Below are 25,350 nucleotides of genomic sequence, written 5' to 3'. Positions count from 1 at the left end.
TGTCCATCCATCTATCCACCGTCCATCAATCTATCCATCCACCCACCTATCCGTCCGTCCATCCATCCATCATCCATCCATTCACCCACCCACCCACCTATCAAACCATCCATCCATCCATCATCCAACCATCCATCCATCCATCCATCCATCCATCCATCCATCATCCAACCATCCATCCATCCATCCATCCATCCACCCACCCATCGATCCATCGATCCATCGATCCATCTATCCATCCATCCATCAACCCATCCATCCATCCATCCATCCATCCATCCATCCATCCATCCATCCATCCATCCATCCATCCATCCACCGACCCATCTGTCCATGCACTCTAATGGCAAAAGTGTCTAGTCAGAGAAACACTGGGATGAAAGTCACAGGTCACAATTCCCCACCTCTGTGGGCCCCAAGGATTCCAAGGGGTTCACAGGTGAAAGTCATGCCAATGGAGGGCCTTGGCACAAGACTAGGGAGCCAGCTAGTAGCACTCAGGGCAACCGAATGAATAGATTGGAAAGGGGCCATGGTTGGAAAAAAGACTGAGAAATGCTGCCCTAAAGGGGTGACACAGAGAAGGGGGGGTGGATGGCCCATTTGGGACAAATAACAAAAAAGTCAGCTGCCTTTGCTCTCTGACCTGTAAAGGTCCTCACACATGTTATATATGTGAGCACAGAGATAATCATTGATACCCTGAGCCTGAGAGACGGGTAGGGAGTGACCTTATGCCGGCACATGGTCACCCCCTTCCACCCAGCAAAGATTTCCTGGGGTGTTTCCAGGGAAGGAACCCCTCAGGGCCAGCCAGTGCAGGGTCTCGGGGTGACCCCTTGGCACGTCTAGAAGTTGGGGACCCATTGGCAAAAATAAAAACAAACCAAACGGTATCAAAGGGTGCCTCGATTCATTTCATCAGCATTTATTCAGAAGTTTTCATGTCCTGCTTCCCGACCCTGACCATCACGAATGTCCTGTCCACGTTCTAGGTGAAGACCATCGAGCCCAGCCAAGCCTCCAAATAACCACGTCATCGGCCACCGTCCAAGTCCAACATCCTACTCTCCCGGGAGGGAACAACATGATGCTCGCCATAACCATGCCACCCCACTCGAGGCTGTTTCACTTGGGGCGCCCCAAAGGGGGGGTGGGTCCCCCCAAGGGACCCAGCCCCGGCAGCCAAAAACCTCCACAACTCGGCCGCCGCCACACTCACGGCCACTCTCCACGCACTCGGGCCAACCATCACCCACAAGTGGATCTATTCCTGGACCACGCAGTCACAAATGTGGCCCCGTGATACTTCAAACCACATAATCTACCCATATTCCAGGATTACTGCACCACATTTGACAGGGGTCAAAGTAGGAGGCAACCAATCTTAGAGGGAAATATAAATTTTTTGTATATAAACACAAAGCTCAACTTTTTTTTTTTTCTTCTTGGGTTACACCCGGCAATGCACAGGGGTTACTCCTGGCTCTACACTCAGGAATTACAGGAATTACTCATGGCGGTGCTCAGGGGACCATATGGGATGCTGGGAATCAAACTGGGGTTGGCCGCATGCAAGGCAAATGCCCTACTTGCGGTGCTATCGCTCCAGCCCCGTATTTTATTTATTTATTTATTTATCTTTTTTTCAGCCCCATATTTTAATTTTTTAACTGTAGAAGGTCCATCTAAATATTGGGGAGAAGGAAAGAGGCACAAAATTGTTCAAACGTCTGATTATATTATAAAGAATTTGTTAAATTATCTTGCCACCCTGCATTTCCTAGGATAAACAATAGTGGTACGTGAAAAAAAAAAGAAAGAAAAGAAAAGTGGGCCCGGAATGACCACACGGCCCAGATCACCCACTCTGTGCTGGGGACCCAGGAGACCAGATGAATCAAGGCCCCAAACCCGGGGCCTGAGGGACAGGACAGCGGGCCGGAGCTTGCCTTGACGCACAGCTGAGGCCGGTGTTCAATCCCTGAGCACTGCCGGGTGTGGCCCCCAAACAAACAAGCAAACAGAAACCCCTCAAGCCCTGAACCCTAAAGTTGATGGCAGCACAGTTCACAGTAGCCCAAAGGTGGGTCCAGCCCAAAAGGTCACTCCTGGATGAATAGCGAAATAACAACTGGTGGCCCAGGTGACAGGCTGGGATTCGGCTGAGGAGAGACCCCTAAAGATCCCTCGGCCCGAGAACTGCAGCCCCAACACTGCCCTTTGACCTCCACCTAGCAACTTTCAGGGCTGGAGCGATAGTGCAGCGGGGAGGGTGTTTACCTTGCACGCAGCCAACCTGGGTTCAATCCCTGGCATCCCATAGGGTCCCCCGAGCACCGCCAGGAGTGATTCCTGAGTGCGATGCTCAGGGGTTATTTCTGCCTCTGCACTCAGGAATTTCTCCTGGCAGTGCTCGGAGGACCCTAGGGGATGCCTGGGGATTGAACCGGGATCGGCGGCATGAAAGGCGAGCACTTTACCCGCTGTGCTATGGCCCCAGCCCCAGCTAGGTTATTTTCAGATGCTTTCTTGTCCCCACCAAGGAACAGACCATACCCCAGCCTGGCTCACGCGATTCACAGCACCGGAATCAACTTCAGTGCAGGTGACCAGGGGTCACCAGTCGCTGCTGATGGCTGCCCTGTCCCAGCTGACACAGGCCCCAGGCTTGAGGACGGTCACGCACCCCCTGGCATCGAAGGCTAGGGGTAACAAACTGCCTCCGGGCACTGTTAAAATGCATGAACAGCCACGATCCGCAAGTGACTCTCAGAAGGGAACAGCTCGCTGCAGAGATGTCTCCGGACCCCCATTATTTAAAATTTGAGAATTCCAATAGTAGACAACTCGTACTATTCATAACAAGCAATACAAAATAAATTATTTAGCATCTGCCTGTGGGGCAGGCTTGAGTGGTGGTGGGAAGGTGGCGTCGAAATATTGAATGTAATCAATTACTGTGAACAACTTCATGAAAACAAAGTTTAATTTTTTTTCCTTTTTGGGTCACACTTGGCGATGCACAGGGGTTACTCCTGGCTCTGCACTCAGGAATTACTCCTGGCGGTGCTCAGGGGACCAAATGGGATGCTGGGAATCAAACCCGCGTCGAACTGCATGCAAGGCAAACGCCCTACCCGCTGTGCTATCACTCCAGCCCCAAATTTAAAAAATTTTTTTAAAAAAAAAGAAAAACAATGCGGCCAACCCAGGTCCGATTCCCAGCATCCCATAGGGTCCCCCAAGCACCACCAGGAGTAATTCCTGAGTGCATGAGCCAGGAGTAACCCCTGAGCATCGCCGGGTGTGACCTAAAAAAGCCAAAAAAAAAAAAAAGCTGGGGCAGGACCCCTTTTCCCTTATTTCCTTTTTCAGGAGCCTGCTGAGTTGACTTTGGTGGGCTCCAGAGAACCGAAACAGACCAGCCGTGAGTTACTCAAACGAACCCCGAAGGGACCCCCTGAGGCTGCTGGCTGCCCTCTGTGCCCCCGCCGTCAGGCCCGTCCCCAGACAAACGCTCTCTTTCCCCTCAGCTCGGAACACAGCTTAGCCCCAATCAATACGAAGGAAATCAAAGAAAACCATTGGGGGAACAAAAGACACTTCCTGGGGGAGACAGCCGCCCGCCCGTTTCCTGCCGACTCCCGCGAAGGTCTCCAAAGCAACGGGCACCTGTGCCCACTCCCCGGCTCAGGCTCACGCCAGGCGGCACCTTTCTGCTAAGTCTCTCATTTCCCGGCTTTTCACAGCTGCGGGCGGAAACTGATGAACTCGGTCAGTGCAGTGAGGTCAGCGCGGCGAACCACCTGCTGGCCCTGGTGTGGGAAGGACGGCGGATGACCAGCCGACCTGCCCTGGCTGGGTCTGGTCTCGCTTTTTGTGTTTTTGAACCACATTATGTGGTAAGCAGCACCATAAAAGCAGTTGAACGCGTCCACTTCCTCGCTGTGGTCTGCACCTTAGGACTTTTTTTTTTTTTTTTTTTTGCTTTTTAGGTCACACCTGGCCGTGCTTAGGGCTTACTCCTGGCCCTGCTCATTGGGGGACCCTATGGGGTGCCGGGATTCAAACTCAGGTCGGCCGCCTGCAAGGCAAGCACCCTCTCTGCTGTCCTATCACTCCGGCCCCATCTTTCTAAGAAAGGCTTGTGAGGGGGCTGGGAGAGAGTATGGCTGCTGGGGGGTGTGTCTGGCGCGCACATGCAGGATAACATGGGGTTTGTCCTTTTAGCCTTGCCGCAGGGACCTTAGTTTACCTTAAAGCAATGTCCTTTCTGTATGGACACAGGAAGAGAGTTAATGATATGCTTTGTAACTTGGGAGCTGATTGACTCCAATAATATTTACTCCCGGGCATCTGCTTTCTCCACTCAGTTGCCCTTAGTTCCTAGTGCCCCCGACGAGGGACGGAATGGACCCAGGGCAAGCTGTGAGCTACCCTGGCATCAAAATGGGCCAGGCCAAAGCGCCACGATACTCAACTATAAGTTGAGAGCATGGTCATAGACAAATGCTGTCATGATCCAAAAGTAACAACGAGACTAGGACCCTGCTGGGGTTAGGAAGACTAACCTGACCTGAGGACTGTGGTCTCGAATATATAGTGAGATATCCTCAGGAAGAACTGAACTTTAAGTCTGATACATCTCTTACTGTGCTCATACAGACTGACATGGCTAGAAATATTAGGAGTAAATTTACTACAACTATTTAAGCGGATTACTAGCTGAGGAAGGAAGAAAGGGACACACCCTGACGCACCCTTGTTTGGACCCCACCCTTGAACGGATCTCCTAGTAATCTCCTTAGATGAGATTTTGTTTAATCTCCTCGAGAAATGGTCTTGCCCTTCTTGGTGGATCTGTTAATGTTCAACCCACCTTTGTGTTACCGCCCTATGTAATTTGCTACATAAACTGTGGGGGCAGTGGGGGGAGACAGAAGAAGAAAGCAGGAGAGAGAGAAGACACAGAAGACACACGGGAAGACACAGAAGCGAAGGAGACAACACAGACAGAGAAGACACAGAAGCAGAGACAGAGAGGTCGGAAGAGACCAGAGGAGAGACTACGGAGACAGAGACAGAGAGACAGAGAGAAGAGAGCACAGCGGCACACACAGAAGCAAGGAGGAGCGAGCTGTCCCGATCCGGTCCATACACAGCGGCTCGAGAGCACTGAACTCGAGCGGCGTGTGCGAGAGAGAGCTGCCCCGAGAGCCCGCCGACAACAGAACAACACGACACACCATTGCGTCTCCCCTGCTCGCGAGTGCCACCTTTGTAATTTTTCACACGCACACAACCCGGGTTTGATTGCAGCAGCGCGAAATGAGCCTCACCAGGAAAAGCCCTGGAGACCCCCAGCACCAGTGGGGTGACTCCCAGTTACCCCCACACTGCAGCACCCAGATAGTAGCACGACTTCAGGGCCCAGCAGTGACCCCAGGGCCTTGCTGGCTGGGGATCCCCAGTGGGCCAGAGACACAGTGCAGGGCTGGAGGTGTGCACCTTGCAGGTGGTTGGCCCCGGGTTAACCCCTGGCACCCAGGCGCAGACTGACCTGTCAAAGGTCAGCCCTGGGAGCCCCAGGACTTGATATTTGGGTGACGAGCACGAGTAGAGCTTCCGGTTCCTTCCGGAGCTTGTGCCCGTCCTTCTGCCCGCCGGGCCCTGGGGGACGGGGGCCGAGAGAAAGGTCTGCTCACCTCCTGCCTGGGAAAGTGCGAGAAGCAAGGTTTCTGTTCTATTGTGTTGTTTCTACAACATGTTTGCATACGTGTGAGCGTTTGTCTCGGGCTCAGCAGCCATCCGGACTGGACGCCCAACGTCGGAGCGTCTTGTGTTGACTCAGCCCTGAACGCGACAGACGCCCCGCGCGAGGTGTGTGGCGGGGAGCGCTGGAGAGGACTGCGCAGGCCCAGGCGCTGCTACGGGCCCCAGCGTAAGGGGTGAACCCCGTGTCCTAAGCACCCCCTGCCCAGAACGCAGGACCCCCCGGGGGACAGAGCTAGGCAGAGGGCCAATCCCTCGGGGAGATGCAGCCACGCGAGCAGGACCCACACAGAGAATAAATCTCGGGAGTTTTGCCAGCTCAGAGGAGACCTTCGAGGGGCCGGAGCGATAGGACATCGGGTAGGGCGCTGGCCTTGCACACAGCCAACCCGGGTTCGATCCCCGGCATCCCCTATGCCCCCTGAGCTCCACCAGGTGTGATTCCTGAGCGCAGAGCTAGAGGTAACCCCTAAACATTGCCGGGTGTGACTCCCCAAAAAGTGTGTGTTAAAAAAAATTATTTTTAAAAGGGCCCTTCCAGCCCGAAGGGTCCAGACCCCTCCCCACTACCAGCTCAGCCCATTTCCGCCCAGAAGCGCCCCCGCCTCTCTGCCGCAGGGTCTCACAGCCCCTCCGACCCCGGCCCAGCTCCCCAGTATCGACATTCCCCCAGCGGCCCTGGGTCCCGGGCTCGCCACAGCAGGTGCTTCCTCAGCACCCGCAGATGGGGACCCTGAGAGATGGTGCCAGGGGGACAGGAGTGAGGCCGAGCCCCGCAGCGCCGGAGACCACTTGGGAATGACGGACATCGTGACTATATTAGCCCTGTGGGACGAGCGGGTGTGTGGTAGGAACAGGGAGGGAGGAGTGTGTGCGTGTGTGTGATGGGGGAATGGAGAGGGATGAGTGTGTGTGTGTGTGATGGAATGGAGAGGGATTAGTGTGTGAGTGTGTGTGTGTGATGGGGAATGGAGAGGGATGAGTGTGTGTGTGTGAGTGTGTGTGTGATGGAATGGAGAGGGATTAGTGTGTGTGTGAGTGTGTGTGAGTGTGTGTGTGATGGGGGAATGGAGAGGGATGAGTGTGTGTGAGTGTGTGTGTGTGATGGGGGAATGGAGAGGGATGAGTGTGTGAGTGTGTGTGAGTGTGTGATGGGGGAATGGAGAGGGATGAGTGTGTGTGAGTGTGTGTGAGTGTGTGATGGGGGAATGGAGAGGGATGAGTGTGTGTGAGTGTGTGTGTGATGGGGGAATGGGGAGGGATGAGTGTGTGTGTGTGAGTGTGTGTGTGAGTGTGTGTGTGTGGTGGGGGAACGGGGTGGGATGAGTGTGTGTGAGTGTGTGAGTGTGTGTGTGTGATGGGGGAATGGGGAGGGATGAGTGTGTGTGAGTGTGTGTGAGTGTGTGTGTGGTGGGGGAACGGGGAGGGATGAGTGTGTGTGTGAGTGTGTGTGTCTGTGTGTGTGTGTGGTGGGGGAACGGGGTGGGACGAGTGTGTGTGAGTGTGTGTGTGTGATGGGGGAATGGGGAGGGATGAGTGTGTGTGAGTGTGTGTGTGAGTGTGTGTGGTGGGGGAACGGGGAGGGCTGAGTGTGTGGCGGGGGGTTCCTCGTCCTAAGACTCCCCGAAGAAGTGGGGGCCGGAGTTGGGGCCGAGGGCAGGCACATGGATTGACCAAAGAGGTCAATATGGACGGGAAGTGGAGGGGAGAGAGGGGGCGGGCTGGGGTGCAGAGCTGAGGCAGGAAGGAGAGAAAGGTCAGTCCCCCACCCTCCACTAGGTCAAGAGTGCCCTAGTCTCCAAGGCCCCCTAGGTCCCCTCCCCAAACAAACAGAAAAACAAAACAACCCCCAAAGGGCTGAAGGGTGGTGGGCCAGGCCTGAGCAGGCGCCGTGTAAGCCCCGGTGTCCGGCTCAGGTTCAAGCCCGTGGCGGGGACGTCAGGGACTTCCAGGGGTCAGACCCGAGGCAGTGGGGGGCGAAAGGCTTCCGCTGATGGCCTGTGCCCTGCAGGCAGCCCTGGCGCTGCCATTGGGAATCAGCCCCCCCACCCCCACCCTTGCCTTCTCCCTGGCAGAAGGAGCAGCCGTGCCCAGCCTCGAGACGGCGTGGGAATGTGTGACTCTGAATGGGCGCGGGCTCCAGCTGCTGAGTGGCCCCGCAGAGCAGAAACGGGATGGGATTGGCTTCTGGTAGCCATCCCCTCCAACGGGACTCTGGTCCTTTTCTGTCCTGTTTTATTTTAGTCTGGGGTCACACCTTGGCAATGCTCAGGGGGTGACTCCTGGCTCTGTGCTCAGGGATCACTCCTCGTGGTGCTCAGGGGATGCTGGGGATCAGCCCCCCGGTGGGCTGCGTGCAAGGCTAGGAGCCTCCCCACTGTCCCATCGCTCTAGCCCCCATTTTGGGGGGTTTTGTTTGTTTGTTTCTTTGAACAAACCCCTTCGCTGAGCTCCCCCTGAGCCTTTTGGTGAATCCAGGCTGTCACTCCCGGTGGGGCCCTACGGGTTCCCCAGCCACTGTTTTCTGTACCAGGGGGCTGGAAGAACACCCACCCTCCGGAGTTGTTCAAGTGCTGCCGTGGGTTCGAGCGGGCACAGCTGGACAGCGTCCAGCCCCGAGCCAGGGCTCCTATTACTGTGCCGTTTCTCCCTTCCCTGCAGCTGGCCGGGGCCACAGACCCCAGAGTGCCCCTGCCCAGGGTCCAGCTGGCTCCACCATTGGCCCCTCAGACACCCGAGGCCGGCCACAGCACTACCCACCAGAAGCTCCCCTTCCTTAAGCAGAAGAGAGCGTCAGAGGGTGGAGCGCAGGTGCCCCGGGTCACTGAGGTACCATGGTCCAGGGCAGAAGCTGCTCCACTGCCCAGTGCTCCATCTTTGTTGCTCTGTCATAAGTTTTCTTTTTTTTCCTTTTTTTTTGCTTTTTGGGTCACACCCAGAGATGCTCAGGGGTTACTCCTGGGCTCTGCACTCAGGAATCACTCCTGGCAGTGCTCGGGGGACCCTATGGGATACCAGGGATCGAATCCGGGTTGGCCGCGTGTAAGGCAAACACCCTATCGCTGTGCTATCACTCCAGCCCTTGCGATAATTATTTTTTCTCTTTTTGTTTTTTGGGCCACCCCTGGCGATGCTCAGGGGTGACTCCTCGCCCTGCACTCAGGGCTCACTGCTAGCAGGCTCAGGGGAATCATATGGGATGCCAGGGATCGAACCCAGGTTGGACAGCTGCAAGCAGTCACCCACGGAAATGACATTATTGGAAGATACTACGGGAGTCGCTCTTTGCCGCTTGTAAGCAGATATACGTGTGGGGCCCGGGTGAGGCCCACATACACGGTCAGATGCACCCCAAAGCCCCGGCCTCGGAGTCCGGCCTCTTCCTGCCCTGTCCGAAGCAGGAAGCCAGGCGCAGGCGCAGAGCACAGGGGCCTTTCACTGCCTAGGCCCTGCGGGGCCGTGCTGGGCCTCAGTTTCCTTCACTGGGAAGTGGGATAATGATGGGGCCGGGTGAATTTCGGGCAGCCAGGACCAGTCTTGGGGGGAGGAACGGGCAGGTGCCCGTGGCACACAGCCCTCGGCCAATGCAGTGCACGGGGCCCAGGGGTGCTCTCCCTGACCTGGGGTGACCCTCAGCCCGCGGCCCTGGCTTTCAGGCTTCTGCAGTCACACATCTGTGCCCGGTGAACCTCAGGGTGAAGCGGTTTGGGGGACCCTAAAGACCCAGCCTCCCGGCGGGAAACACACTCCACCAAGCACGTTCTTCTTCTGCTGGCTCCAACCAAACAGCCCTGCGTGGCGGTGGGCGTGGTGTGAACACGCGAGCCGCCGCACCCCGTCGCCTCAGAAGCCCCCTGCGAGGACTTGGAGGAGCACAGAGTCGGGGTGTCCTCCTGCCCCAAGTGGCGCCCCCAAACACCACCAGTTTCTGGCACCCCCACGGCACAGCCACGCCGCAGTCTCCTCTGCCAGCGCCAATAGGCAAGTCCAGGCAGGGGTCCCCCGCAGAACCTTCCAGCACCTCCATCACAGCACAGACTCCCACCCCCGGGCTCCGGGGATCCCCCGAGCCAACTCCCGGGTGGTCCAGGCTGCCAAGGAGCACGGGAGCATCCCAGGAGGGGAATTGCTGTCTGGATGCAGATAACGGCCACACACCAGGCATGAGGTGACAGATTCCTCACCCCACCTCCGCTTCCTTCTCTCCTGCTCCCCGATATTTTTTTCTTTTGGTTTTTGGGCCATGCCTAGTGATGCTCAGGGCTTACTCCTGGCTCCTCACTGAGGAATCACTCCTGGCCCTGCTCGGGGGACCATGTGGGATGCCGGGGATCAAACCTGAGTCGGCCACATGCAAAGCAAATGCCCTCCCCATTGTATTGTCACTCCAGCCCTCCCCAAGATTTTTAAATCTGTTTTTTTTGTGTGTGTGTGTTTGTTTTGTTTGTTTGCTTGTTGGACCTCACCAGGTGTGCTCAGGGATTCCTCCTGGCTCTGAGCTCAGAACTTTCTCCTGGTGGTGCTCGGGGAACTATATGGGATGCCACAGATCGAACCCAGGTTGGCCGCATGAAAGGCAAATGCCCCACCCGCTGCACTATTGCTCTGGGTCCCCCCACGAGTTTGATATGGATAGTTCCAAATACAGACAAGCTGGACTGGACGGTGTATTCTGCAACAAGCTCTGTGCCAGGGAACAACGCAGAGCCTTTGGGACGGGCGACCTTCTCTCTATCACCGTCGACTCTCTCGTTCTTCGGTTGTGGGGTCACACCCGGCAGTGCCCCGGGGACCAGGTGCAGTACCCTTGAGTTCTCTCCCGCCACTGTCAGGCTCCTCAAGGTAATCTGTGGGGCAACAGCCCACGACCCTCCACGCCCACAGGCTTCTCCCTGGCTGGGGGTCACTCTCTGTTTGTGGCTTCCTCTGCTCCAGAGAAAATTTATATATGAATACGCGTACCAGCGCTCAGAAGACAGATTCTGAGCTTGCCGAGAGCAACCCCAGGGTCTGCCACTCTCATTCCAGACCAGAACACGGCGATGAGTCCAGAAGTTTCCCTGTTGGCCCTTCCCCGCAGCCCTGGCACCAACGCAGGGCGGAGGGTCTCAGTCACAGTCAGGTGGGCTTGTTCTCTGCTTCTTCAAGCTCTGGAAACTCACAAGGTCCCCCGCACCCTACCAGGAGTGACCCCTGAGCACAGCTTGGTATGGGCCAAATGCCCTGCCATCACCACACACACACACACACACACACACACACACACACACACACACCCCCGCTCGCACATGCACACACATACAAACACGTGCATACATACACACACACTCACACGCACAGTTAACAAATTCAATTTGCTGGTTCTCAACTTTCTCTTCATGCACTCAGACCTCTGGGGCCCTGGAGTAATGGACACTCAGCATAGCAGCTACTTAGCGTGACACACCTCAGTCCTGTTTGGGCACACATGTCTGTCCTTTCTTACATCGAGTCGGGGCTCCTTTGACAGAAGATGTGAACTGTACACACACATTCACACACACACATACTCACATGTGCACACAGATGCACCCTCACCCATGCCTATGCACCCACATACTTATGCATGCATGTGCACACACACAGACTCACATACATATACATTTGCGCAGATATGTACTCCCACTGCACCCAGATACCCACGTGTATATACATGTACACACACACACACACTAAGATACACACACAGGCACCGTACACATACACTCACATGTCTGCACACATTTACATACACTTATCCCAACATCTACACACGTGCATACACACACGCACAACACTTGTGCTCTTGTGCACACATATACCTCAAGTGCACTTGCACACATGCACACGTGCACAGTGACCAGGTCCTGGGAAAGCTCGAGGGTGGGAGTGCGGGCTGTGCATGGGAGGGTCTGAGGGTCTCGGCGGGTTTCAGCCCCAGCACTGCAGGCCCTCCAGCACTACCCGAGTGACACCCACTCACCCACTCACACACACACACACTCTTCACACATACACATTCACACACACTCTTGATGCGCACACACTCCCACAGTAACACATTCACACATTCACATATGCCTCACACATATTCACACACATTAACATATATACTCTTCACACACATCCCACAGTTACACTCACATATACACAGACATCCACATATACACTCACATAAACACAGTCACACATACATTCACATATACATAACACATTCACATACATTCACATATATACTTTTCACACACATCCCACAGTTACACTCATATACACAGACATTCACATATACACTCACAAAAACACACAATCACATACACACATTCACATATACATAACACATTCACACACATTCACATATACACTCTTCACACACACATCCCACAGTTACACTCACATATACAGACATTCACATATACACTCGCATACACACAGTCACATATACACATTCACACATTCACATTCATTCACATTATACACATTCTTCACACACATTCCCACAGATATACTCACACATACACACATTCACATACACACATGTTGGAATATAGCTCTAAATATGTTAGGCCTGACTTTGGTTCGTCCTTGCTCCCCTTGCCCAAGGAGCTTAGGTTTATCAGTCACACCCATCAAAGTGCTCCCGAGTCACTCCCATTCTTTTGTTTATCTGTAACCAATTCTACCAGTTTATCTGCTCTTCCCTTAATCAAACTCTGTTAATTGGTAAGGTCAGAACTTCCTAGGACACTGAATATTATAACATTGCCTTTCTCTCCTCTTTATGCCTTTTGAATAATTTACTTTAAAGCTATGTCTTTTTTGTATAGACACAAGAAGACAATATTATGTTTTTATAACTTAAGACTTAATTGGCCTCGATATTCCCTCCTGGGCATCTGCTCTCTCCACTTAAGCCTCAGTTGCCCTCAGTTCCTAGCACCCCAAAGTAGGGTCCCCGACGTGGGACGGGAAGGATCCAGGGCAAGCGGTGAGTTATGTGTTACCCTGGCATCGAGATGGGCCTGGCCAAAGTGCCTAATTCTTAACTATAAGTTAAGAGCTTGATCATAGACAAATGCTGTCATGATCCAATAGTAATTATGAGACTGGGACCCTGCCAGGGATGGGAAAGACTGATCTGGCCTGAGCACTGTAGTCTGAGATTGAGATGGCCCCAGGAGAGCAATTCTATAAGCTTTAATGCATCTCTTATTGTGTCCATACAAAATGATTAATATTATGAATTCTTATATGTTTGCTGGCTGAGGAGAAGAGAAACACATTCATGGGACTCTGCCCTTGGGTGGGTCTTCCTGCTGAAAGAGAGATTCTGTCCTAGTGAAGGCATTCCCCTAAGAGATAGAACTATACCCCCTATGGATTGTAACCACACCTTTAGATAAGCCCCAGGCTGCTGGGGGACGGGGAGATTTAAGGTAGCTGTATGAGGGGGCAGGGGGAGAGTTCCAGAGGAGAGTGTATAGAGGGAAGATTGGAATAAACTGCACGTGAGACCAACCATCTTGGCTCCGTTCCTTCCTTCGCCTGCCACATCTTCGCCATCAACCTCCCCGGGGTGGGGGAAGCGGCTGGAGGCTACCGAACTTGGGTGGCGGGAGAGACAGCTGCTGCCCTAGGCCCTGTGCCTGGCTCGGTGCGGTGAGGCGTCCCTTCCCTCGCCCGCGCCTTTTCTTTTTATTTTTACACACACACACATATTCACATAGGCACACACACTCATTTGTATTACACGCCCTTCACACACATGCTCCCACAGTTGCACTCACAGATGCACACATCACATACACACATTCACATACACACTCACACACATTTACATACTCACACACAATTCACTCACTGACTCACAACAAGCACTCACCCATGCACTTACACACACTCAGATACACTCAATCACACACACACTCACACAATTCAGATACACACTCTTGCTCATTCACATTCCCACACTCACACACTCAGACATACTCTCTTCACAAACACTCACAATCAACAACACTCCCCATGCACTTACACATACACTAACACATTCATGCTTACTAGCGCGCACACACACACACACTCACACACTCACACCCACAGCAATGCGTGGAAACCCACTGAAAAAGCAGCGAGCCTGCAGATTTGTCACTTCCCCCCAAGCCCTGTGTGTCTGTGGGACTCAGCCCGGGTGTCACCTGCGGGACCGACAGGGAGCCCCTGGGTGCTGCGCTCACAGCTTCTCTGATGACAATGACCAATTCCACATGCATGAAGCTCCCAAAAGGCAACGGGTGGTTCGAGTGGTCGGTTCCCAAGGAGAGTGAGTACACACACCGTGCGGCCCGTGTGGCCCCAGAAATACCACCAGGAGTGGTGCAGACACAGTGGGGGGCTCCTGGGCATGGATGGGGGTGCCCTGCGGCCCCCCCACAAAAACATTCCAAACTGCAAAAATGGGGGAGAGGGGTTAGAGCGAGAGCACAGCGGGTAGGGCATTTCCCTTGCATGCGGCCGACTGGGGTTCGATTCCCAGCATCCCATAGGGTCCCCCAGGACCGCCAGGTGTCATTCCTGAGTGCAGAGCCAGGAGTAACCCCTGTGCAGCGCTGGGTGTGACCCAAAAAGCAAAAAAAAAAAAAGGGGGGGGGAGGAAAAAAAATGAGGCCAGGGGGAGAGCCAGGAGGAGGGCTGGGGTAGAAAGAAGCCTGGAGGTCACAGCCCCAGGCCAGCCTCCTGAGCACCGGCAGGTGCGGTCCTGATGGGGGCAACCCCCCCAACACACACTGTCCCCCCCTGCCCCCCGCCCCGCCCCGCGGCTCACCTGCGAGCTGGGGATGAGCGCCTTCCACCAGTGGCCGCCCTTGACCAGGTCCACGTCGCAGAGCGGCACGGCCACCTGGCCCACGACGCAGTGGCGCGCGAACTTGTCGAAGCCCAGCACGGTGAGCAGCAGCGTGCGGCGCTGCGCCTCCAGGAAGGGCAGCTCGAAGGTGTAGCGCTCCTCGAAGACGGGCCGCTGCGTCTTGCGCTTGACGCCCGTCTGCTTGGAGTTCTTCTGGTCGGGCAGCAGGCACACCTTGACGTACGGGTTGCAGTGCGCCGCGGGCGCGGGCAGGTCGCGCGCCTCGATCACGCGCACCGTCAGGTGGTTGTGCAGCAGGTCGTACTGCGTGCTGAAGTGCAGCATGCCCAGCTGGAACTTGGACAGGATCTCCTCGTCCGTCAGGAAGTCCACGTCGTCCGCGGCGCCCGGCTCGGGCGAGTAGAGGCGCGGCTCCAGCTTGCGGAAGTAGTCGTCGGGCGCGCAGGGCCGCCGCAGCACCGACGGCTGCACCGCCTCCTTCTTCGTGCTCAGCAGCCCCAGCTCCACGGGCCTGAGGTCGATGAGGGGCGAGCTGGGGCTCCTGGAGTCCAGATCTGGGGGGGAGGGGTGGGGAGGGAGGGGGCGGCACCGGGAATTCCCGTTAGCACCAGGCACCTTCTCGCGCCCGCGCCCAAAAGCATCTCAAATTTTGTTTTTGAGGGGCTGGAACGAGAGCACAGCGGGGAGGGCGTTTGCCTGGCACGCGGCCGACCCGGGTTCGATTCCCAGCATCCCACAGGGTCCCCCGAGGACCGCCAGGGGTAATTCCTGAGTGCAGAGCCAGGAGGAACCCCTGTGCAGCACCGGGTGTGACCCAGAAAGCAAAAAAAATTCTGCTTTTGGGGGGCTTGGGAACCACACGTGGTGGTGCTCAGGGCTTACTCTTGGCTCTGTACTTAGCCATCACGCCCGGGATCATATGGGGTCTCAGGGATCGAGCCCGGGTGTGCCAGTTTCACAGGGGGTCTCGGGAATCAAGCCCAGGTGTGCCAGACAAGCACCTGCCCACTGTCCCATCGCTCCGGCCCATGCAGTTCTTTCTGCTGTTTCTTTCTGGCCAGGAGTCGCAGGAGGACGTGAGCTTCTCCGTGGGCAGTGACCCTGCAGCTTCACACAGCCGAGACTCTCTGCCCTGCCCCCGCCTGCCGCCCCCCAGGGACTGCGGAATGACCGTTCTCCCGCTTTGACAGGTAAGATGGGTCTCCAGCCCGTCAGAACAAGAGCCGGGAGGCTCTGTCCTGGGCCCAACTTCCCACCACCACCGACACCCCCTTTCCTGACAGAGTGCTGGGGTCACAGCCCACTGACCCCCGGGAGCCCTGAAACTTGTGAGGAAGGAGTCAGGATGGGGGCCAGAGAGATGGCCCAGTGGGTAGGGCACTTGCCTCATACACGGCGGAGCTGAGTTTGATCCCAGGCATGCCATAGGGTCCCCCAAGCTCCCCAGGCATCATGTCTGAGCACAGAGCCAGGAGTCAGCCCTGAGCACTGCCAAGTGTCCCCTCCCCCCCAAAAAAAACCCCATACAAGCCTAAGTTGCCTTTCTCCTTTTTGGTAACACTGGAGCTCACTGAGGGTCCCCACACCCTGCAAAGGAGCACAAGTGGGTCCATGTGTGGGATGAGAATGTTCCCGCTCACCACGGTCCAGCTCTGCCCGTGCCCACCACCACCCGGGAGGACAGGCGGCAGTGGTCGCCATCGCCACCTTAGGGTCATATTTTCCTCTGGGCACCCGGAACCACCCACTGCCCCGTTCCCGGGTCACCTGGACTTTCGGCCCCATTGTACAGCATGGAGACGCCCCCGCCCAGGCCGCCAGTGTCCAGCAAGCAAGTCCGCTCAGTGACACTCAGTGACAGCAAAACCAATCCAGGAGACAGAGCCACAGCACAGCAGGGAGGGCGCTGGCCCTGCACGCGGCCGACCCAGGTTCGATTCCCAGCATCCCATAGGGTCCCCTGAGCACCGCCAGGAGTGATTCCTGAGTGCAGAGCCAGGAGTCAGCCCTGTGCATCGCCGGCTGTGACCCAAAAAGAAAAAAAAAAAATCAATCCCAAGGGTCACATCAGCTACAGTGAGAGAGACCACCAGGCGGGCAGTGCCGCCTGGTCACTGTCTCTCTCCTGCCTTCCCTGGGGCGGGGGGCGCGAGGGGGGCACTGCCGAACTCTCTTCCTGGGTCCTGCAGCCAGTGAGAATGGAGTTCACACCGGTCACCGGGACTTACTGGAAATCCTCCGGGTCAGACTGGAGGTGGATTTGGAGGTGTCCGAGGACCTCCGGTCGGGGGAGTTGGTCCGGGGGGTCAGAGGGACGTCGCTGGCCGTGTGGACCGAATCTCCATCCTTGTCACTGCTCCGGCTGGCTAACCTGTAAGAGACGAAGAGACGGTTGCCGGCCTCGGTGCCCTCGGCCGCTGGCACGCCCACCAGCGGCCACTTGAAAGGCCACTTGGAAGCCCACCCCCGCCCTCTGGCCCACCCCCCTGCTTCTCTGCCAGGGCCGTGACTGTATCATCTGTAGAGCGTGTCTCTAATACCAGCACTCACTCAGGCCATGGCCACACGGGGGCGCCACTGGGGCGGAGTCAAGGTGGGGCCGGCTGGCTTCAGGCTGCTGAGAGCCGCCCCTTGTCCGGAGGGCTCCAAATCTCTGCAGGGGGGCTGGGGTGAGAGGCGAGCGACCCGCACTCACCACCACTCCCGTGCCTGTCACTTGCCCTCTTTCAAAACCACCCAGCGCTGTAAGGGTCTATTTCACAGTGATTCAATATATATTTAAAAAAAAAAAGTAAAAAAAAAAAAAAAGTAAAAGTAAAAATAAATAAATGTTAAAAATCAAAGGAAAATTCAACAATAGATTGATCTTAAGGAAAGGAAATTAAAACCAAAGAAGTGAAAACACCCAGCACAGTGTCTGTTCTGTGGGGGGCGCAGGGGGCGTCTCTGCGTGGCAGAACCACAGCTACAAACCAGCCCAGGGGAATCGGTGTTTCCAGACCCGTTGTTTGGGGGAGAAAACACCTGCGGTGTCAGCAGCGGTCACTGCGTTCTTGTGCTCCCGATGAGAAAACAAAAACAAAGCAGAGAGGCTGAGAGAAAGCAAAGCGCCTCCAGGGGGCCAGAGAAGGGAAGCTATCAAAGGGAGAATCTCAGGACGTTAACCCTTAGGCAAGTCCCAGCTCTCCCGGGGCCTCGGTCTCCCCATCTGTGGAATGGGAACAAGGAGACTCAGGCCCACCCCAGGAGGCTGCTGTGAGCACAGGGTGAGTCACACCACATAAAGCGCCTAGAACCGAGTTCGCAGAAGCGGGGTGGGTAGGTTTAAGGTCCCCAAGTCCCTCCGGAAGGAGGCTCAGGGGAGAGGCAGGTGGGGGAGAGCGATGCTGCTAATAATGAACCCCTAAACTCCGCAGGCTGCAGACTGACACCATCCAAATCCACAGCCCCCGCCCGCCAGCAAAGCTGACATTTAAGCCTGCCAGGGAAACGAGCCTTGAAAAATGCACGTTTCACATTCGATGAGGTTTTCCGATGCATCCTGGGCACGGAATGAGAATGAGCTGATCTTCTCCCCACAGCTCAGGGGTCACTGTCAGGACAAGACTGGGCAGACCGGGCGGGGCTGTCCAATCCCTGCGTGCAACACCCCCGCACCCCCTCTGTCCGAGGCGAACGTGGCAGAGACAAGGAGCAGTGAGGTGGACCACCCTGCGCCCCTCTCTCTCCTCTCGGCTCTGTGAGGCATCAGCGGTCACTGCCCGGGCGGGAAGGAGCAGGATGTCCGGCCCAGCAACCCCCCCCCGCCTGTGGCTGCCCCTCCCCTTGAGCCAAGACCCCTCGGGTGTCCAAGGATCAGATTCCAGACCATCGCCCCCGCGAAGCCTCGGTGGGGTCCTCAGACCCAGTGGACATCTGAGTCCCTCCACCCCAAGCTCCTATAGCTGCAGGCCCTCACCACACATGCACGTTCAATGCACACACATGCATACATATATGCACATGCGCACATGCACCTATGCATACATGCATGCACACATGCCACACAATACACACCTACATCCACACACAAGCATACATGGACATGGAACACTATGCACACACTCATACATCCACACACATGCATACATAGACATGCAACACTATGCACACGCTCCTACACCCACACACATGCATACATAGACATGCAACACTATGCACACACTCATACATCCACACACATGCATACATAGACATGCAACACCATGCACACACTCCTACATCCACACACATGCATACATAGACATGCAACACCATGCACACACTCCTACATCCACACACATGCATACATAGACATGCAACACTATGCACACACTCCTACATCCACACACATGCATACATAGACATGCAACGCTATGCGCACATACATACATCCACACACATGCATACATAGACATGCGACACTATGCACACACTCATACATCCACACACATGCATACATAGACATGCAACACTATGCACACACACCTACACCCACACACATGCATACATAGACATGCAACACTATGCACACACACCTACACCCACACACATGCATACATAGACATGCAACGCTATGCGCACATACATACATCCGCACACATGCATACATAGACATGCAACACTATGCACACACTCATACATCCACACACATGCATACATAGACATGCAATACAATGCACACACACCTACACCCACACACATGCATACATAGACATGCAACGCTATGCGCACATACATACATCCGCACACATGCATACATAGACATGCAACACTATGCACACACACCTACATCCACACACATGCATACATAGACATGCAACACTATGCACACACTCCTACATCCACACACATGCATACATAGACATGCAACGCTATGCGCACATACATACATCCACACACATGCATACATAGACATGCGACACTATGCACACACTCATACATCCACACACATGCATACATAGACATGCAACACTATGCACACACACCTACACCCACACACATGCATACATAGACATGCAACACTATGCACACACACCTACACCCACACACATGCATACATAGACATGCAACGCTATGCGCACATACATACATCCGCACACATGCATACATAGACATGCAACACTATGCACACACTCATACATCCACACACATGCATACATAGACATGCAATACAATGCACACACACCTACACCCACACACATGCATACATAGACATGCAACGCTATGCGCACATACATACATCCGCACACATGCATACATAGACATGCAACACTATGCACACACACCTACATCCACACACATGCATACATAGACATGCAACACTATGCACACACTCCTACATCCACACACATGCATACATAGACATGCAACGCTATGCGCACATACATACATCCACACACATGCATACATAGACATGCAACACTATGCACACACACCTACACCCACACACATGCATACATAGACATGCAACGCTATGCACACATACATACATCCACACACATGCATACATAGACATGCAATACAATGCACACACATATATCCACACATATGCATACAGACATGCAACACAATGCACGCAGGCATTACAACCACACACATGCATACAAGCACACAAGCACACACACGACATGGTGTCCATGCATTCACATGTACACGCGTGCACACACATGCACCCTCTTCCCGCACGCTCCCCCCTCGCCCCCTAGTTCTGTCACCTGTCTGGCTCCTGCACCCAGGCGCTCAGCATCAGCGCCCCACCCTGGCCCATCACCGCCCTGGCCCCCCACCTTCCTGCAGCCTTCTTCCCGGCACCCCTTCCCCTCCCTCCTGCCCCTGCACCTAACCATGGTGGGGGCAGCCGGCTGGTCTCTGCGTCCCTCCCCGCCGCGCCTTGCCCAGGGGACCCACTTGGGGCAGCAGAATAGTAACAGCACAGCGGGTAGAGCTTTTGTCTTGAACACAACCCGGGTTCGGTCCCCGGCACCCCACAGGGCCCCCCAAGCATCGCCAGGAGTGATTCCTGAGTGCGGAGCCAGGAGTCAGGTGGAGCATCGCCAGGCGTTGCCTAGCCCACCCCTCAGCCCCCTCAAAGAAAAGCGCCCCTGGGGCCCCGTCTCAGAGACGCTGCTCACGGCCGTTCCCCTGACCCGCGCCCCAGACAGGCCGGCAGAGCAAGCCGAGCCCCCACCACCACGCAAGGCCCCGGGATAATCGGGGGCTGTCTGCCACCCCCCAAACCACGCTCACGAAAAGCCACTTCCCTGCCGCGTGGCAGCCCCGGGGAGCCTGTTCTCGGCGCAAATGTCACCGCGGAGCCGCCCCGCGACGCTCGCGCACTTGGCATTTCCGCGCCCGCCTGTTTGGCAACACGCAGGTGCCCGCGCCGTAAAGAAAGCTGGGCCCGGGCACAAGCTGTGAAGGCGCCGGGAGGGCCGGCCGCCTCCCCTGCACACCGTCCCCGCGCGGGGCGGGAGACCCCAGAGGGTCCCCGCAGCTGGGGGCGGGGCCACGGGCGGGGGGGGGGGGGGGAGAGACCCCGTGGCAGCGGCCAGTCGGTGGAGGGGGGGGGCTGCTTTCACAGACCCTGCGGGACAGCGCTGAGCCCCACGTGCCCGAGACCAAACCAGCAAAAGGATGAGGCTGACGGCAGGCGAGCAGGGCAGGGTTCAGCCCTGCCAGCTGCCGAGCCGAGTTCTCTGCCTGGCACTGAGCGCCGTGCCCAGAGCACCGCTGAGTGTGGCCCCACCCCCTGCCACCCCGACACAGAAGAAAACTTAAAAAAAAAAAAGAGAGAGAGAGAGAGAGAGAAAGGCAGAAGCAAGAGAAACAGGTGGGGGTGGGGGGCTGGAGCGATAGCACAGCGGGGAGGGCGTTTGCCTTGCACGCGGCCGACCCCGGTTCGATTCCCAGCATCCCATAGGGTCCCCTGAGCACTGCCAGAAGTAATTCCTGAGTGCATGAACAGGAAGTAACCCCTGTGCAGCACCGGGTGTGACCCAAAAAGCAAAAGCAAGAGAGAGAAAGAGAGGGGGGGCAGGGCCCAGAGAAGGCTCAGAAGGATGAGGACTTGCTCTGCTCCCTAGCACTAATGGTGCTTTGAGCACGGAACAGGGAGTAGTGTCTGGCCACTTCCAGGTGTGGCCCAGAGAGAGGGAGACAGAGCGAGACAGACAGAGACAGAGAAGGAGGAAGAGACAGAGAAAGAAATAGAGACAGAGAAAAACAGAGAGAGACAGAGAGAGAAAGAGAAGGGAAGGGAGAGACAGAGAGGGAAGGATGAAGAGAGACAGGGAGACACAGGTAAGAGAGAGAGGGAGAGGGGGGAGAGAACAGAGACAGACAGGGACAGAGACAGAGAGAGAAAGGGAGGGACACAGATAGAGGGAGGGAGAAAGAGACAGAGACAGAAACACAGAGACACAGAGAGGGAGACAGAGAGAAATGGAGACACCGAGGGATGGAGGGAGGGAAGGAGGGAGGGAGGGAGGGAGGGAGAGAGACAGATACAGAGAGGGAGAGAGAGAGAGAGGGAGAGAGACAGAGAGACAGAGAGGGACAGAGGGAGGGAGAGAGGGAGAGAGAGAGGGAGAGAGACAGAGAAGGACAGAGGGAGAGAGAGGGAGAGAGAGACAGAGAGGGAGAGAGACAGAGAGACAGAGGGAGAGAGAGAGAGGGAGAGAGACAGAGAGACAGAGAGGGAGAGAGAGACAGAGAGACAGAGAGGGAGAGAGAGACAGAGAGACAGAGAGGGAGAGAGACAGAGAGAGAGAGGGAGAGAGAGGGACAGAGGGAGGGAGAAAGGGAGAGAGACAGAGACAGAGAGGGAGAGAGACAGAGAGACAGGGACAGAGAGAGGGAGAGAGACAGAGAGAGACAGAGAGGGAGAGAGGGAGAGGAGAACCCAAGTCGTCATTGAGCGCTGGCCCCTGGGTCCGGCAGTGCCTGAGGCCCTCCCCTAGACCTTCCGTGACAGACGTGGCCTCTGCATGTCCGGGTGTGACGGCTGCGCAGACCCAGCGCTGCCTCATGGCCCTCGGCAGGCCCAAGACCTCGGGCACCGGGAGGGCTCGCTCTGGACTCCTGTCCCCTGGAGGGCACTGGGGGGGGAGAGGAGTGACGAGCCAAGTCCCTGCCGCCTTCCCGGCGCCCAGCTCCTGCCTGGAGCCTGTGCGGAGGCCCCTGCCCGCCCGTGTGTCCATCTGTCGGGCCCGGGGAAGGCCGGCAGGACGCTCCGGCCGCTGCTCCTGCTCTGAGGCGGAAACGCTGGCGGCCGCCCAGCAGCTGCGCCCGCTCTGCTGGCTCGGGCTCTGCTGGCTCCGGCTCCGGCTCGTTAATGGCTTTTTTTTTTTTTGAGTGAATAAGATGGATAAAAACCTGCTCTCCCGGAGCCCGTGCACAGGAGCCGACTGGGCTGAGCCGACCTCTGCCCCTGAGGCCCTGGGGATGGGGGACCCTCCTGGGGACGGGGGACCCTCCCGGGAATGGGGGACCCTCCCGGGAATGGGGGACCCTCCCGGGAATGGGGGACCCTCCTGGGAATGAGAGACCTTCCTGGGAATGAGAGACCTTCCTGGGAACGGGGGACCTTCCTGGGAATGGGAACCCTCCTGGGAACGGGGACCCTCCCGGGAACAGGGAACCTTCCTGGGAATGGGGGACCCTCCTGGGAACGGGGGACCCTCCCGGGAATGGGGTCCCTCCCGGGAACAGGGGACCTTCCTGGGAATGGGGGACCCTCCCGGGAATGGGGGTCCCTCCCTGGAATGGGGACCCTCCCGGGAATGGACATTTTCCTTCCATCACCGCCCAGAACCCCTCGCTGCGCGCGAGAGAAACGGGGGCCCGGGAGCACAGCACAGTGGGGCCGCACACGTATGACCTGGGCTCAATCCCCAGCACCCCGAGCACAGAGCTGGGAGTCAGGCATGCCCCTACCCCGCCCCGCTCACCCACTAGGAGTGTCAGAAGGGAAGCCCGGGCCGGGGCCAGCCCGCCTGCCCTACGCCCAGAGGCACCACAAGTGACTGTCCCCGCACAGGAAGCTGAGACAGAGGCAGAGGAAGCTCACGCGGTGGCGAGTTCGATCCTTGCTGCCACCCCTTGTCCCTGGCATCCTGGTGCCCTGCAAAGGATTGCCAGCCACCGGGGAGAGCACCACGGTGAGGCGTGTGAGCACTGTGGCCAGGAGAACCCCATGAGCACTACACCAACCCTCGCCCCCTCTGGGTGAGGCCCGGAGGGCGAGAGACAGCGCCCCCTGGTGGGCACCCACAGGAGCACCACAACGAACAGCACCTGGGCCACAGGTGGGAGCGTCACGGCTCAGCCCGGCTCGCAGGAGCCCCCGTGAGTGTGCGACCCCCAGGCACCGGGACACTCGGGGACCAGGGAGCTGGCTCCAGGGGCCGAGCTCAGGCTCTGCAGGGGGGAGCCCCATGTTTGATGCCGGCACCGGGGTCGTCCTCGCACCCCTGGGAATGGCCCTGAGCACCACTGAGGATGAGCAAGCCCCGAACTGACAAAAAGGCACGAAAGAGAAAACCGGAACAGGGCGAAAGCGAGCACCGACACCCACAGCGTCGGGGCGCCGGCAACGGCACAACCCTACAGGGGAAGTGTGTGTGTGTGCACGCGTGTGTGTGCGTGTGCGTGTGTGTGCGTGTGCGTGTATGTGTGAGCATGTGTGCATGCGTGTGTGTGCGTGTGCATTTGTGTGCATATGTGTGTGAGCATGTGTGCATGCGTGTATGTGTGTGCGCGTGTGTGTGGTGTGTGTATGCTTGTATGTGTGTGTGCATGCGCGTGTGTATGTGTGCGTATGCATGTATGTGTGAGCATGTGTGCACGCGTGTGTGCGTGTGCATGTGTGTATGTGTGAGCATGTGTGCACGCATGTGTGTATGTGTGTGCATGTGTGTGCGAGCATGTGTGGTGTGTGTATGCTTGTGTGTGTGTGTGTGTGTGTGTGTGTGTGTGTGGCGCCAGGGATCCCCCTCAGGGTCTCACACACACAGCATGCACGCCAGTGCTGACCCCCGCACGGGGTGGGGTGGGGGAGACGGAGCAGCAGGCGGCAGCTCAGGCTTTGCATGCAGGAGCCCAAGGTTCGGTCCCCAACATCTCCTGGTCCCCAGGACCGCCGGGAGCTGTACCTGAGCACTGAGCTGGGCATACACCTGAACACCAATCCCCAAATCCCCCCAACACCCAAAACACTGTGGTACGACCTCCCCAGCCTAAGCAACGGCTTTTTCTTTCTTTCTCTCTCTTTTTTTGTTTGTTTGTTTTTGGACCAAACCCGGCGATGCTCAGGGGTCACTCCTGGCAGTGCTCGGGGGATCGGAGCCAGGTCGGCTGCGTGCAAGGCAAACTATGCAACTGCTCCAGCCCCAGCCACTTCTTTTTTTTCTCATTCCCCACTTTGCAGATGGGTCATCGAGGCCCGGAAAGATGACACCACGCACAGGGCCTGATGCAGAGCCAGCACCTAGGGGGACGCTGCACAAGCACTGCTGGGAAGAGAGTGATCAGAGGACCCCTCCCCGCCTGCAGGGAGAGAGAGGCTTCTGGACGCTTCCAGAATGCCAGTCCTGGGGGGCGGGGTCTAGCAGAGTATCAGCCCTCTCTCCTCTCTCTCTCTCTCCCCCTCTCTCTTCTATCTCCCTCTCTCCCTC

At 56.7% G+C, this 25,350-nt stretch overlaps 1 protein-coding gene across 7 annotated transcripts in view; it reads right to left on the bottom strand.

Annotated features, from left to right (window-relative positions):
• The window catches only part of SYT17 (synaptotagmin 17), a 58,469-nt gene that overhangs the window by 26,207 nt on the left and 6,912 nt on the right, over positions 1–25,350 (bottom strand). For all 7 annotated transcript variants that reach the window (XM_055135809.1, XM_055135808.1, XM_055135804.1 and 4 more), the window contains 2 exons: positions 16,885–17,027; positions 14,615–15,210 (listed from right to left, as the gene is read on the bottom strand). In XM_055135809.1, the coding sequence (XP_054991784.1) occupies positions 14,615–15,210; positions 16,885–17,027 (739 nt within the window). The remainder of the gene's footprint in view (positions 1–14,614; positions 15,211–16,884; positions 17,028–25,350) is intronic.

Source organism: Sorex araneus, chromosome 4 (assembly GCF_027595985.1).
Source record: "Sorex araneus isolate mSorAra2 chromosome 4, mSorAra2.pri, whole genome shotgun sequence".
In the NCBI taxonomy this organism is placed as follows: Eukaryota; Metazoa; Chordata; class Mammalia; order Eulipotyphla; family Soricidae; genus Sorex; species Sorex araneus.
The sequence above is the reverse complement of the archived record's forward strand: the minus strand, read 5'-3'. Positions and strand labels throughout refer to the sequence as shown.